The sequence below is a fragment of the Gobio gobio genome, assembly GCF_949357685.1.
Source record: "Gobio gobio genome assembly, chromosome: 10".
Taxonomy (NCBI): domain Eukaryota; kingdom Metazoa; phylum Chordata; class Actinopteri; order Cypriniformes; family Gobionidae; genus Gobio; species Gobio gobio.
In genome coordinates this window covers 54564372-54579128 of record NC_137116.1, presented here as the reverse complement: position 1 = coordinate 54579128, position 14757 = coordinate 54564372, and the positions used below count along the sequence as shown (strand labels likewise).

The window sequence follows — 14757 nt, the reverse complement described above, 5'->3', positions numbered from 1 at the left end:
AGACAGGAGGGGGACCATTTGTGTATTGTCTCACCTCTTGCTCAAGGCGAAACCTTCAGTGGGTTTCGCCAGATGTATGGAAAATTACTGAGGGGGTTGTTAAAACATTGAGGGTATAAAAGTTTGTGCTTTCTTTTGTTTTAGCAGTTCACACTCAAGGTAGCCTCGAGCGGCTGCGTTTGACCGTGGCTCTTCCTTGCAAGGAAAATAAATCTTTATAAAGACAATTGGATTATGGTTTGTCTCTTATTAGTGATGTCATTGAATTAATTTTTGCCATTACACTTTATACACGTTTCAAATTTCAATAGCATTTGAAGAGAATGACAGTCATAAAACTGACTGTAAAGTGTTCATCTAGGTGTCAGGTATGATGCACACCTTTTGATATTTAATAAAATAAACAGTCAAATCATATGAAAATATGAATATGCATTATTTCATCAGGATACTGTTTGGGCTCTTACACAAAATATGCTAGATTTAAATGCATCATAACTAAACACTGATGAGAATATTGCTTGAGAATATATTTACAGAGATAATATTAGAGATTATATTTACACCAAATTATTATTATTTATGAGTTATGTGTTGCTATTGATGACGGCCGTTATAAAGAAGGACATCCCACAGAATAGAATCTAGCTTTAAAAAGTGCATAGAGCTGCTTTATTTATTTGTTATTCAAATATAAAACTTGTTGAAATGTTTTCAGTGTGAACACTTTCATCTCATTTGAACAAAACCGTGATAATATTGATAACCGTGATAATTTGGGTCACTATAATCGCGATGTGAAATTTCCATACCGTTTCATCCCTAGCTAGACAACATGGCGACGCCGCTGCCCTCTCTCACAGAGTCTCTCCTATTTGTGGAAACCCAGTCCAAACATTCTCTGACCATCTGACCTCTCGAGGCCACAGTCTTTCATTCCGGCGTTTAGAAGTGAATGGACTGACTTATGCCCTGAACAGCCCTGGTCATGAAGCTCGTGTGAACGCAGGCACAACTCCACACATACGGCTGTGCACAGGAATATAATGTAGACACTAGGGATGCCACAATTCTCAATATAATATTGAACCGTTCGGTACAGCATTCACGGTTCAATACGGGCTTGTGAATTGTGTTTTTTTTCGGTTTTGCATTTAATTAAGTATTTTTCTACAAATTCTATAATTTGCCTCCATCCCAATACTGAACAACGCGACATACATTCACATCACACGTTAGTGGTGGAGTTATACTCACGGAACACTTTAGTTATTCACAATCACGAAAGTTCATTATTTGCATGTGTTTTAAAGCCTTGCCGGTTCATTCGCGTGCGCGGTTTTAACATGCGCTTTTCAGAGCGCGCGCACTAAACGCCTGTCAAACACGTGAATACTGAACTAGTCGTCTTACTGTGTTCATACTGTCAAATACACGCAAGGTTAACATAAACACAGTCGGTTATGTCTAAAGTGAAAGTAAAATCGCAATCGTGTGTGTATATTAGATGTGTAGAGGTCTTAAATTGACAGCAGCGCAGCCAGTGAACACGCGGTCCTTAAAGGGACAGTTCACCTATAAAATTATGTCATTATTTACTCACTCTAATATTGTTTCAAACCTGTATTCATTTCTCGATTACATCATTTTCAGTTTTGAGTGAAATATCCCTTTAATGTTAATACAACAACAAAAGACAGAGAAAATCACTCGCTGCTCTTGACTGAAAAACTAATACAGCTAAGAATCAATGTATATTTTATAGTGAAGTCTATTTAGTGTTTTATTTTTACATTTATTCATTCAATTTCATACTTAAATGCTGCTGTACAGCTCTGAGTTGCCAGTGTAAATCTGTATATATATTTATTTTATATTATCCAATACACTAGGAATGTGTACAAGGGTTTTTTTTAAGTAAAGTTTTAAGTTTAAGTAAGGTTTTTCAATTCTTTTATGTAAAATAAAGAAAGAATATTGCAATAAAAAAATAGTCTTTTTTCTCTTTAACCTCTTGCGGTTCCTGTCGCCTAAGAATAGAATAACAAAAAGCCATCAGAACCGAACCGAACCGAAAACCGTGGGTAAAAACCGAGGTGTGTATTGAACCGTGGACTAACTGTATTGTTGCATCCCTAGTAGACACTAATGTATAATGTTCCTGTTTTTATTTGTGTACTGTTTTTGGTAAGTGTGTATCGCTGGCGTCTGTGAGTGATAGTCATGATTTACGATAGCCCTGTGACCCGAGAGCCGGCCTCTGTATCAGAAACGGCTGACCTCAGAGCAGGAAGTCTCCGTTTGCCATTACACATGTTGTGTTGCTCTGAGGCCAAGAATGGCAGTGGTTTAGGAAATGCGGTGAAATGTCACTCTGTCCCCCGTTGAGCTTAGATAATCACTCATCTTTTCAGAGGTTGGGCGGGAGTCATGAAGCTGGAGAGGAGTTTGTTCATTTATAACTTGTGATGTCAAAGGTTTATCCTTTGATAAAGAGGCTCTCACACTCTTGTGTTGTTGCAGCAGAAATGATGAAGTCCGGGTCACATCAGGAAAAAAAGAATACATTATTATTATTATTTATAATTCATATGGGTTTATAATTTATTATATAAAGCATTTACATGTTTTTCATAACGAAAATATGCAAATATATATATTTTTTCGTTGTTTTTAGCGACATTATTCTTGCTGGTATTTGTAATAGAGTGTAATGCAGTGCGTTTCTTCTTCTTCATATTGTGCTTGACAGGAGGAGGAGGGGCAGCAGAGTCTGGAGTGCATCCAGGCCAATCAGATCTTCCCTCGCAAGCCCCCCGTCCTGGAGGAGGAGGATCTTCAGGTGAGCGGATCCAGATCAATGTTTATTAGGGGGTAGTGGGGCCGGGAATATTACTATTATTTGATTCTGACCAAGAGGGGAAATTTAAAGGTGAAGTATGTAAGATTTGTTGTTGTTGTTAAAACGCATTCTCTTAATCCAGTTTATTGTACAGTGACTACTTTTACTCCATTCATGGATTTATCTCCTCCAAAAGTGTAAACATTGAGAAAGAGCGGTGCACTCAAATCCGTCCGTCTCTTTCTAGCTCAACCTATAGCGAGAGTTTGGGGGCGTGGCTACTGCAGTAGGCGGAGCCAGAGGGAGGGACCATGGCTGATGCATTACATGGGAAAAGACGTTCAGTATTGATTACAGGAGTGCAAGCCAAATTGTGCTGCATTTAGATCTTCAAAGATTAAACAGGTCATGTGACAGCACATGACAACCAATGAGGCATTGCTCTTCACTACATCATCATGCACCCGCCCAGAAAGACAAAAGTTTACAAGCTTTACCTTGATGTGTCCAATGTAAACAGCCTTGAAAAGTGTTGAAAATGCGTCCGATGGGTTTATTATAAGTCAGACACTCGCGTTAACTCTAGGCCGAGGGTTGTTAGCCTACTCAGTTCCTTACTAATGACACATAGCAACACAGCTAAAGTTATTCCTGATGTGTTGGACCTTTGATTGAAAATAGCCTACTGTTACCTTGTGATCGCAGAAACTAAAAACTACTGAGCTGTCTACCTAGGCAACTAGGGTCGGGCATCGTTTTGATTTGAACGATTCTGATTCCGATTCTTATTTTCGATTCTCGATTGCGATTCTTTGAGGGGTGGAGTCACAACATGTCACAGGCTCATTTCACAGAGGAAAATTGTATTTTGATTCAATAATGAGTTTTAGTTTTGGGACTTTCTCCGCTGGCATTTTCACTTGCTTTGCTGCAAAGGTGAATGGAGTTTCACACAGAGTCCCGGTTTAACAATAGCATTAACAGCAGTCATATTAGGACTGCTACTAGCGTGGGCAATTTGTGTATAGCTAATAGCTACATTTATCTACGAGGGGGAAAAATAATTTCAGTAACGTTGTTGTTCAGCACAATTCGCAATTTGGTCAAGGGCTTTGTTATTACACTACAATCACTTACCTGATTATGACGAGGTGGGATAATGTTAGTTCACCCTGAAATGAAAATAAAGCCATCTTTTACTCACCCAGCTGTTGTTCAAATGCGCGTGTTCCTGTGTGTGCGCACTCCAAGCCGCAGTAGCCTCGTGCAATATTGTCATGACAACCGGTACACAATATTCACTTAAGGAGGTTATATTATTAGTATTATTTCTTATCATATACGTTATAGAAAAGACGAGAATCTCGTTTTTTTTCTATTGAGCTTGATTTCTCAAAATGGGTATGTGTGTGTGTGTGTGCTTATCCTGGGTGCAATGACAACAGTGCGAGTTATTATATTAGGCATGAGCGCCGGCGGCTGCTCTGTGTACACAGAGGAGTGCGCTCAGAATAACGGCCAAGCTCAGTGTTTTGACTGAATAATACGGTTTCTTTCTCGCAAAACCTTATAGTGTGCCCCCTTTCCATATGGCGCGCGTCTCCCTGTATCGTTGCGTGATACATTTGTTTATTTTTTGTAATGTTTTAGCTGATCGCCATTCACTGCCATAATAGGAAGGAGCGCGTGCAGGAACAGTATTTTAAATGTCATAGGGCACTGGGACAACATCAGGGTAAGTAAAAGAAGGCTTTATTTTCATTTCAGGGTGAATTATCCCTTTAATAACGTTGGTTAGCGCAGGGTTGCCCGAGGAGGACAGACCTGCGCAGCATTTCAAACACGCTACACTCGTTAATTTATACACCACATATTTGTAGTGCATCCTCCAGTGCAAGAAATAAGTTTGTCACATGTGTTGCACTGTGCCGACCCAGGCTTTTTTTTTTTTAAAGTGAAATAAAGCCACACTTTTGAGCGCCGCTTACTAGGGGTGCACCGATCCGATATTAGGATCGGATATCGGCCGCGATACTGACAAAATAGCTGGATCGGGGATCGGAAAAATTAACAGATCCACAAGCCGATCCAGGTGTTTTTTTCCGTCGCAGCAGAACCTACGTCATTCGTCAGCTTCACGTGTGTCGCATGCTAGAAGAGACTCGGCTGTGTGGAGGAGATATTTCACGCTTGCCACGCCAACTAGTTCGTCGCTGTTTCGAGGGTATTACTGCAAAGTCAGGGTCTTTCCTGCATTGACATTTTTTTGGCGGCCAAAGCCTAATTTGATGAGTTATTGTGATTTACGAGTGATGTAGAACAGATGCTGCGCTTGTGACTGAGTGACAGAGAGACCGATCTGAGAGCTCCTCCCCCGCGCGCGCTCTCTGGGTCTTCAAAATAATCAGTGTTCGCTCTCATATTTCACATATTAATCCAAATCAAAAGCTCGGAAGACCGAAACCATGTTGCACGTGACACATTCGGACAATTTTGTCCTTGAATTATCACTGGGTGTGAATTGCGCTCAAAAAACATTGACTCTTCTCTGACCAGCTGACATAAAGCATACTTTCAATAAGCGGGAGACAAATTATATCCAGTTATGAAGTGTTTTCTGTGTGTTGACATCTTTCGCGATGTTCTAACAGACGGGATTCGCACACAACGCGTCTGCTAATGTCCGATTCGTGACCTGATGACTCCTTTGAACCGAATCATTTTAACGACTGGCCAGAACAACTGATCTGTCCAACACTGAACTCATGAACTCAGTTTATTAATTTACTCAGAACGCAACTGAAATGAGAACACAAGTGTGCTTACCCATTTTAGCAAGAGTGGGTAGTAAGAATTATTTTTAATTATCAACAGTATTTCATCTCATTTCTGTTGACAATGTGTAGTAAAATAAATAGGCCTAGCCTACAATCATTTAATCTGGAGTGAGGTGAAACCAGAACAAAGTTGTTATTAGCTAGCTGAAAATTTTTATTAAATTGCATATGGTAGAAAATTAGACTATTTGTTAATTTGTAATGCTACTTTTTAATATTAATATGATTATATACCAAAACAATTATCTGTAGTGTAAAAAATGTTTGGTAACTGTCAGATTACTATTGTATGTTTGTCCAATACACTGTTTTTTGTTTCCACTGCTACATTTTATTTATTTAAAGAAGTTAGATTACATTCTATTTTAGATTTGAATGCACAATTGTTTTTTAAATAAATAAGAATTCAACACCTTACATACATCTGTTATTTTGTCTTAGTTATGTTTAGTTAGTAAAGTCTGGTGCCTTTAGTCTCTTCAAGGAAGGTATAAGGTGGAAGATATACAGTTTATTATTAATTCAACAATATATCGGATCGGTATCGGGTATCGACAGATACACAAAGCCCAGGCATCGGTATCGGTATCGGTATCGGGACTGAAAAAGTCGGATCGGTGCACCCCTACCGCTTACCGTGCTCCATGGCTGCAACAGAACAAACGGGCGCGGCAAGCACTTCCGAAAACTTGCGCGTTTTGAACCGATGATCGGAATCGAAAACAAAATTTCTAAACGATTCCAATGGCATCGTTATTTTTTAAGCGGTTCCAAGTTGGAACCGGTTCTCGATGCCCAACCCTATAGGCAACATTAGTAGGCATTATAAATGTGCTGGCGGTGTGTAACCTGTCCCAAACAGAAGGAAGCAAATGATCTTGTTTTGGTCAGAATCTAAGAATGCATAGCACTGTGAAAACTTTCATTCAAGTATGAATCACACATGCCTGACTATTAACAGCGTTTCAAAACATTGAATTATGAGGTTAGGTTTAGTTTTGATGATGTGTAGACTGTTCTCTGCTCGCCTGACAGGAAGACTCAAGTTTTCTGAGAATAGTGTTTATTTTGTAAAAATGTAAAAGCATCTCTAAATACCACTAAATAATTGCACAAGTCTTATTTGTTGTATATGTTTCTGCTATTATCATTGGTTGTAGGTGCCCTTCCCAGAGCTGCACGGAGAGTTTACGGAGTATGTGGGCCGGGCGGAAGATGCCGTCATCGCCATGTCCAGCTACCGCCTGCACATCAAGTTCAAAGAGTCGCTCGTTAATGTGAGTGTGTGTGTGGAGAATCTTATCCCCCCCAACACTTTACAAATACGCTTTATATTACGAGATCTACTTGAACTACACACAGATGCTGTAATAGTCTGTAGCGAAGGGTTTTAATTTAGAAGACTTTTACTGAGCTGTTGTTGCCAAAGTTTGCTCAACTCAGATGTATGAGCTCTTTGTTCTTCGCAGAGTAAACTCAAACCTACTTGGCAGAGATAATGAAACCAGCAGCAATGAGCCGTTTACATCTCTAAGCGGTTGAAGTGGAATAAACATCCGCATCTGAACTGAGCACTGTTAGGGGTTCAGGCCTTTCTCATCTGCTCTTCATAAGAACATCAGACTTCAGGACTGGGTTGTGGCCCAGCATTGCTTTGTGCAGATTTGACAGTGTGAACGGCACACACCAGGTCTGCTCAGTTTAATCTGGGACACATTAATATGTGCAAATATACACTCACCTAAAGGATTATTAGGAACACTAATACTGTGTTTGACCCCCTTTCGCCTTCAGAACTGCCTTAATTCTACGTGGCATTGATTCAACAAGGTGCTGAAAGCATTCTTTAGAAATGTTGGCCCATATTGATAGGAGAGCATCTTGCAGTTGATGGAGATTTGTGGGATGCACATCCAGGGCACGAAGCTCCCGTTCCACCACATCCCAAAGATGCTCTATTGGGTTGAGATCTGGTGACTGTGGGGGCCATTTTAGTCCAGTGAACTCATTGTCATGTTCAAGAAACCAATTTGAAATGATTGGAGCTTTGTGACGGTGCATTATCCTGCTGGAAGTAGCCATCAGAGGATGGGGACATGGTGGTCATAAAGGGATGGACATGGGCAGAAACAATGCTCAGGTAGGCCGTGGCATTTAAACCATGCCCAATTGGCACTAAGAGGCCTAAAGTGTGCCAAGAAAACATCCCCCACACCATTACACCACCACCACCAGCCTGCACAGTGGTAACAAGGCATGATGGATCCATGTTCTCATTCTGTTTACGCCAAATTCTGACTCTACCATCTGAATGTATCAACAGAAATCAAGTCTCATCAGACCAGGCAACATTTTTCCAGTCTTCAACTGTCCAATTTTGGTGAGCTGGTGCAAATTGTAGCCTCATTTTCCTATTTGTAGTGGAGATGAGTGGTACCCGGTGGGGTCTTCTGCTGTTGTAGCCCATCCGCCTCAAGGTTGTGTGTGTTGTGGCTTCACAAATGCTTTGCTGCAGACCTCGGTTGTAACAAGTGGTTATTTCAGTCAAAGTTGCTCTTCTATCAGCTTGAATCAGTCGGCCCATTCTCCTCTGACCTCTAGCATCAACAAGGCATTTTCTCCCACAGGACTGCCGCATACTGGATGTTTTTCCCTTTTCACACCATTCTTTGTAAACCCTAGAAATGGTTGTGCGTGAAAATCCCAGTAACTGAGCAGATTGTGAAATACTCAGACCGGCCCGTCTGGCACCAACAACCATGCCACGCTCAAAATTGCTTAAATCACCTTTCTTTCCCATTCTGACATTCAGTGTGGAGTTCAGGAGATTGTCTTGACCAGGACCACACCCCTAAATGCATTGAAGCAACTGCCATGTGATTGGTTGATTAGATAATTGCATTAATGAGGAATTGAACAGGTGTTCCTAATAAGCCTTTAGGTGAGTGTAGAGGATGCAGGCCCGGTTCTACGGGGGTGCTAGAGGTGCTAAGGGTTATCGTAAATACGAGTTTGCTAGGTAAAATTGCACATGAAGGCCCTCACATTGAATGCAGTGAGCACGTGATCACGATTTCAGAAGTCGGAATTACATTTCTGATACCACGTGGAGGCGGCATTAATGCAGGCTCGCGAAACATCTCATTAACACAGTCAAGACACGATATAAGTAAGAGATTTATTGTTGACGACTTCATTTATGTAAAGGAACTTTGTGAGATCGCAATGAACTGACAAAGCAAAAGCATTCTAGTGATCGTAGTGGTCTTGGCTCGCTTTCGAAGCTACAGTCATTTATTGAATAAACTTTTATTGCTAAAAGGACTGACGGCCAAATGCATACAGCAAAGTTTCAGAAGTGACATCTAAATATAAATGAGACAGAAATATCCTCCTGAGACCCAGAATAGAGGTTTTGACATTATTTAGCAAATTTCTCTGACAACATACACAGTTTTAAGTCTGGATATTCTTATGAAATACAAGACATACTTATGAAAATATTATTACACGTCTTTTTACATTACAACACATTCATATTCAAATTAGATGCACTGCCTATAGAATGGGAATGGCATTTATGGCCATGTTTACACACATATTGCATACAGTAAAATGGTATATCAAATTATTCTATATGTTTCATAACATTAAGAATCATCTTTATGCAAAGTTTGGATTAAAAAAAAACGTGAAGCATAATAATTGTTTGGTGAATGAAAACAAAAATCCCATTGTTTGTCTATTCAGGTCTTTTAATTTTCTCAATAAAGGGGTTCTGGTGTCCTCTATGGAGCAGAGGATATCGCATAACCTATAACAAAGTTATTTTTATGCTCCAAACAAAAAAAAAACTAAAAAATAACTTTTTTCTGGTTCTCGGGAAGATGACATGTTAAAATACTAGTAATGCATTAAAGCAATGCAAAGGCAGACTAATAGATTAATAGACAGATTAAAGCAAAATATTTTGAAATTCCAATTATTGGTAAATGTCTTGTAAATAAATAAACTGTACACTGATATGGTTGCTTAGCCTATCTGCACTTTACTAGAGCACCCTCAGTGACTCTGGAACCGGGCCTGATTGGATGTATATTTTTGTATCCAGCCCAGTGGTCACTGAAAGACACTTTTAAGTGCTAAATGTAGAGCCCACAGATGATGTGAAGGGTGTTTAGGGACAGAGCCAGAGTTACATCAGCGGTGTGTGTATCGAACAGGTCTGCCTTTATTAGCTCTTCTCTTTCACAGTTTCTTCCCGGGTCTGTTGCCATGGTTGCTGTGGCTTTTTGATTGGGATCGTCCACCCCCGTGCTTTCAACATGGGCACTATATTAAGGTTTTGGTTACAAGCTAATATTCTGCCCCTCATAGACCAGCAGTCATGATCCAGTGTAGCACACAGAGCTGCCTGTTCCAGACGCAGACGATTATCTGCCATTCGCTCAAAAGATGAAAAATGCATGTAAATCGCATTTACTTACAATGGCGGTCTATGGGGACGTTGTACTGGATGGGTTAAAAGCAGAAAAGTGTTTATATCGAAGATGAAGTGTTTAATTTACGTATGTAATTACGTATATTTTTTCCACACACTCCACCCATTAGGGTCCTGATCTCAGTGGGGGTTCATTTGGCAATAATGGCTGCACAATATCCCATAATTGCTTTCTGTTCTAGACACTTTCCTGCTGAGCTTTCATTGTAAGTGCACTATGAACTGAGAGACAAGATCATTATTGGCTGTGCTAATTAACAGTGGACCAGAGATACTGTTGAGTTTGTGCTGTTCTGCGGTCAGGGTGTGTGTGTGTGTGTGTGTGATCAGATGATATCTGTGACACTGATTCACCAGAGTAGCGGAGTGTGACGCTCTGTGCCTGTGAAAGAGCGAGTGTGTTGTGCGTGAGAAGAGTGTGTGTGGACACTGAGCTGTCGCACAGAGGAAGGAGATTGAGACATGGCATGTCTTATGGGTTGTGTGTAATAACAGGAATATTGTTTAGAGCAAAGGTTTCCAAGTCTGAAAGTAATCGGATGATTTTTTTGTATTTATATGCAATTTTTCCATATTGATACATATTTCCACATTTTCCAAGCTATTTATGGCCAATGTGAATTCATTAATTGGAGAAAACAAACTGCTAATGATGTATATATAGCATGAGCCGCTCGTGATGGGGTGTTTTCAGGGACTGGGATCAGTAAACTCATCTCTCTTATATCAGACTTTTGAAAACAATATATGCTCAACCATCTTCACAAATGTGTAAAGAGGGTCATTTATAAACCTGTTGTCAAAAGAGAGCAACTTTCTCCCTGTGGTTCTCCGTCAAAATAAAACCCGTAAATATTAGTATTGTAATGTTACTGTTGTTCTGTAAAATACAATTATTATTAATTACTCCATTTTTATTTTACAGTACAATAATATTGCAATAGTAATATTTATTTATTGATTTGCTTTTGTAATTTAATGAAAGAAAAATATTTTGATAAATAATTCTTCCTTTTTTCTTTTTAAAGAAAAATGATTATAAAACAATGTCTGTGTCCGAATCTATATTATTTGATCAAAAATCAGTAGTAATTAGTAATATTATTACAATTTAAAATGACTGGGTTCTGTTGAAATATATTTGAATATGTAATATATAGTAAAGTGTAATGTATTCCTGTGATCAAAGCTGAATTTATCATCATTACTCCGGTCTCCAGTGTCACATGACCCTTCACTAATCATGCTCATATGAGGATCTGATGATTATTATCAATGTTGGCAACAGTTTTAGCTGCTTCATTTTATTTATATTTTTTCAAATCGTGATCGACTACCATTTAAAAGTTTAGTTTAAAAAGTAAAAAAAAAAAGGTAAAAACTAAAAAGTAATAATAAATAATAATTAAATTGACATGAAATTGATAAAAAGACATTTTTAACGTTAATAAATATTACAAAAAAGTTATATTTATAATAAATGCTGTTCTTTTGAACTTTCTATTCATCAAAGAATCTAAATTTTTATTTTATTTTATTTATTTCAGATTGTGTGTTGATCATCAGATCCTCATATGAGAATGATTAGTGAAGGGTCATGTGACACTGAAGACTTGTAGCCGTGATGCCAGCCGAACTTAGCCCCGCCCACAACATTTGAGCTCAGGCAGTTCGGTCTGGACTTGATCCGTAGAGAAACTGTTCAGGGCAAGGCAAGGCAAGTTTATTTGTATAGCACATTTCATACACAGTGGCAATTCAAAGTGCTTTACACAGAAATGAAGTTAAAATAGTCATAAGTGAATAAAATAAAAAAATATATAGTATAACAGTTATAATAGGAATTAAAAGAAATAAAAATAAAGATGAAATCCCCTATCTGGGGTGGAAGAAAATGGAGAGTCAGGTTTACTTTAAAAATATTTGTCAGGTAACTGCGTTTAGACAGTACCCTTACAGACAAATCTTCCTGGACAGGAACACCAGGGCTATCTCTACTTTGTTTGACCGATAGAGCAGATCTAAAGTCAAGTCAAGTCAACTTTATTTATATATAGCGCTTTTAACAATGTAGATTATTTCAAAGCAGCTTCACAGTGTTAAACAGGAAAATAATGCAGCATAATTTTATTCAGCTGTATAGCCATTCTGGAGAAAACACTGATGTCATCAGTTCATTTCAATTATCATACAGTGACAGTGTGGGCTTTAGATCAATAATTAGATCAGTAATTTAGTTTAAATGGTTAATTTAGTTTATTAATTAGATTTATTTGGATATTTAGTTGAAAAATGTAGTGTCTCCAACTGAGCAAGCCAAGCCAGAGGCAACAGTGGCAAGGAAACCCAAACCCCATCAGGAGCAGAATGGAGGAAAATAAACCTTGGGAGAAACCAGGCTCAGTCGGGGGGGCAGTTCTCCTCTGGCCAATTAACAAACAGCGTATTATTATTATTATTATTCTGGCAGTTTTACAGCTCGGAGGTCATAATAGATCAGAATATTCGAGGGACCGTGGGCAACATGCTGGAGACGGGTTTATTGAGGATGATGTTGATTAAATAATTATTAAAGTGCAATATTCGAATGATCGGAGGCAACACGCTGGAGACGGGTTTATTGAGGATGACATATCGATTTAAGTATTATTTAATTGTAATATTCGAACAATCTGAGTCAACACGCCGGTCCTTCCTCTCACCACCAAGGCTATACAGATCTATCCGTCAGAGCAGATCCAACCGGGTCTTCCTCGCACCGGAGGGATTTCGATTTATCGCTCCCCCATCTCTCAACCTCTTCCACCCAGACAGCCTTAAAAAAATAAAAAAAAATAAAAGTATAATTAAAAACTAAAAATAAAACAGGGTTAAATTGAAACATAATTAAAGTGCAAGCAGTTCGGACAAAGCACAGAGCTCATTGAGTAAATGCATAAGATAAGGTGCAATCAGTCGGACGTACAGTGGCACAGCTCATTCAGTAAATGCACAGCTAAACAGATGTGTTTTGAGTCTGGACAGATGTGCACAGATGTGTTTTGAGTCTGGACAGATGTGCACAGATGTGTTTTGAGTCTGGACAGATGTGCACAGATGTGTTTTGAGTCTGGACAGATGTGCACAGATGTGTTTTGAGTCTGCACAGATTTGTTTTGAGTCTTTTGAGTCTGGACAGATGTGAACACATGTTTTGAGTCTGGACAGATGTGCACAGATGTGTTTTGAGTCTGCACAGATTTGTTTTGAGTCTTTTGAGTCTGGACAGATGTGAACAGATGTTTTGAGTCTGGACAGATGTGCACAGATGTGTTTTGAGTCTGCACAGATTTGTTTTGAGTCTTTTGAGTCTGGACAGATGTGAACAGATGTTTTGAGTCTGGACAGATGTGCACAGATGTGTTTTGAGTCTGGACAGATGTGCACAGATGTGTTTTGAGTCTGGACAGATGTGCACAGATGTGTTTTGAGTCTGGACAGATGTGCACAGATGTGTTTTGAGTCTGGACAGATGTGCACAGATGTGTTTTGAGTCTGGACAGATGGGAACAGATGTGTTTTGAGTCTGGACAGATGGGAACAGATGTGTTTTGAGTCTGGACAGATGGGAACAGATGTGTTTTGAGTCTGGACAGATGTGCACAGATGTGTTTTGAGTCTGGACAGATGGGAACAGATGTGTTTTGAGTCTGGACAGATGGGAACAGATGTGTTTTGAGTCTGGACAGATGGGAACAGATGTGTTTTGAGTCTGGACAGATGGGAACAGATGTGTTTTGAGTCTGGACAGCTGGGAACAGATGTGTTTTGAGTGTGCACAGATGTGTTTTGAGTCTGGACAGATGTGCACAGATGTGTTTTGAGTCTGCACAGATGTGTTTTGAGTCTGGACAGATGTGCACAGATGTGTTTTGAGTCTGGATTTGAAAGTGGCTACTGTTGGAGCACATCTGATCTGTTCAGGAAGCTGGTTCAGCTACGGCTGGCATAATAGCTAAAAGCAGACTCTCCTTGCTTTGAGTGAACCCTTGGTATTTCTAAGTGACTTGATCCTGATGATCTGAGTGATCTGTTGGGTTTGTATTTAATCAGCATATCTGCAATGTATTGAGGTCCTAGGTCATTGAGTGATTTATATACAAGTAATAGCACTTTAAAATCGATCCTAAATGTAACTGGAAGCCAGTGTAAAGACCTGAGGACTGGTGTGATATGGTCATATGTTCTGGTTCTGCTCCGCATTCTGTATGAGCTGCAGCTGTCTAATGGTCTTTTTGGGAAGGCCGGTGAGGAGACCATTACAATAGTCCACCCTACTGGTGATAAAAGCATGAACGAGTTTCTCTAAGTCTTGCCTGGAAACAAAGCATCTAATTCTTGCAATATTTTTCAGATGATAGTAAGCTGATTTAGTGATTGCTTTGACATGACGACTGAAACTCAGGTCTGACTCCAAAATCACACCCAGATTCCTGACTTGATTTTTTGATTTTAGACCTTTAGCCTCAAGATATGCGTTCACCTTGAGAATTTCATCTTTGTTTCCTAATGTAGTGATTTCAGTTTTGTCTTTGTTT

General features: G+C 39.3%; 1 protein-coding gene across 27 annotated transcripts in view; it reads left to right on the top strand.

The window, feature by feature from the left end:
• The window catches only part of mtmr3 (myotubularin related protein 3), a 93324-nt gene that overhangs the window by 27316 nt on the left and 51251 nt on the right, over window positions 1-14757 (top strand). For all 27 annotated transcript variants that reach the window (XR_013817399.1, XR_013817400.1, XR_013817401.1 and 24 more), the window contains 2 exons: window positions 2753-2842; window positions 6840-6956. Coding sequence is in view for 12 of the 27 variants with exons in the window: in XM_079828155.1 (XP_079684281.1) it covers window positions 2753-2842; window positions 6840-6956 (207 nt within the window). In the remaining 15 variants the exon portion in view is untranslated. The remainder of the gene's footprint in view (window positions 1-2752; window positions 2843-6839; window positions 6957-14757) is intronic.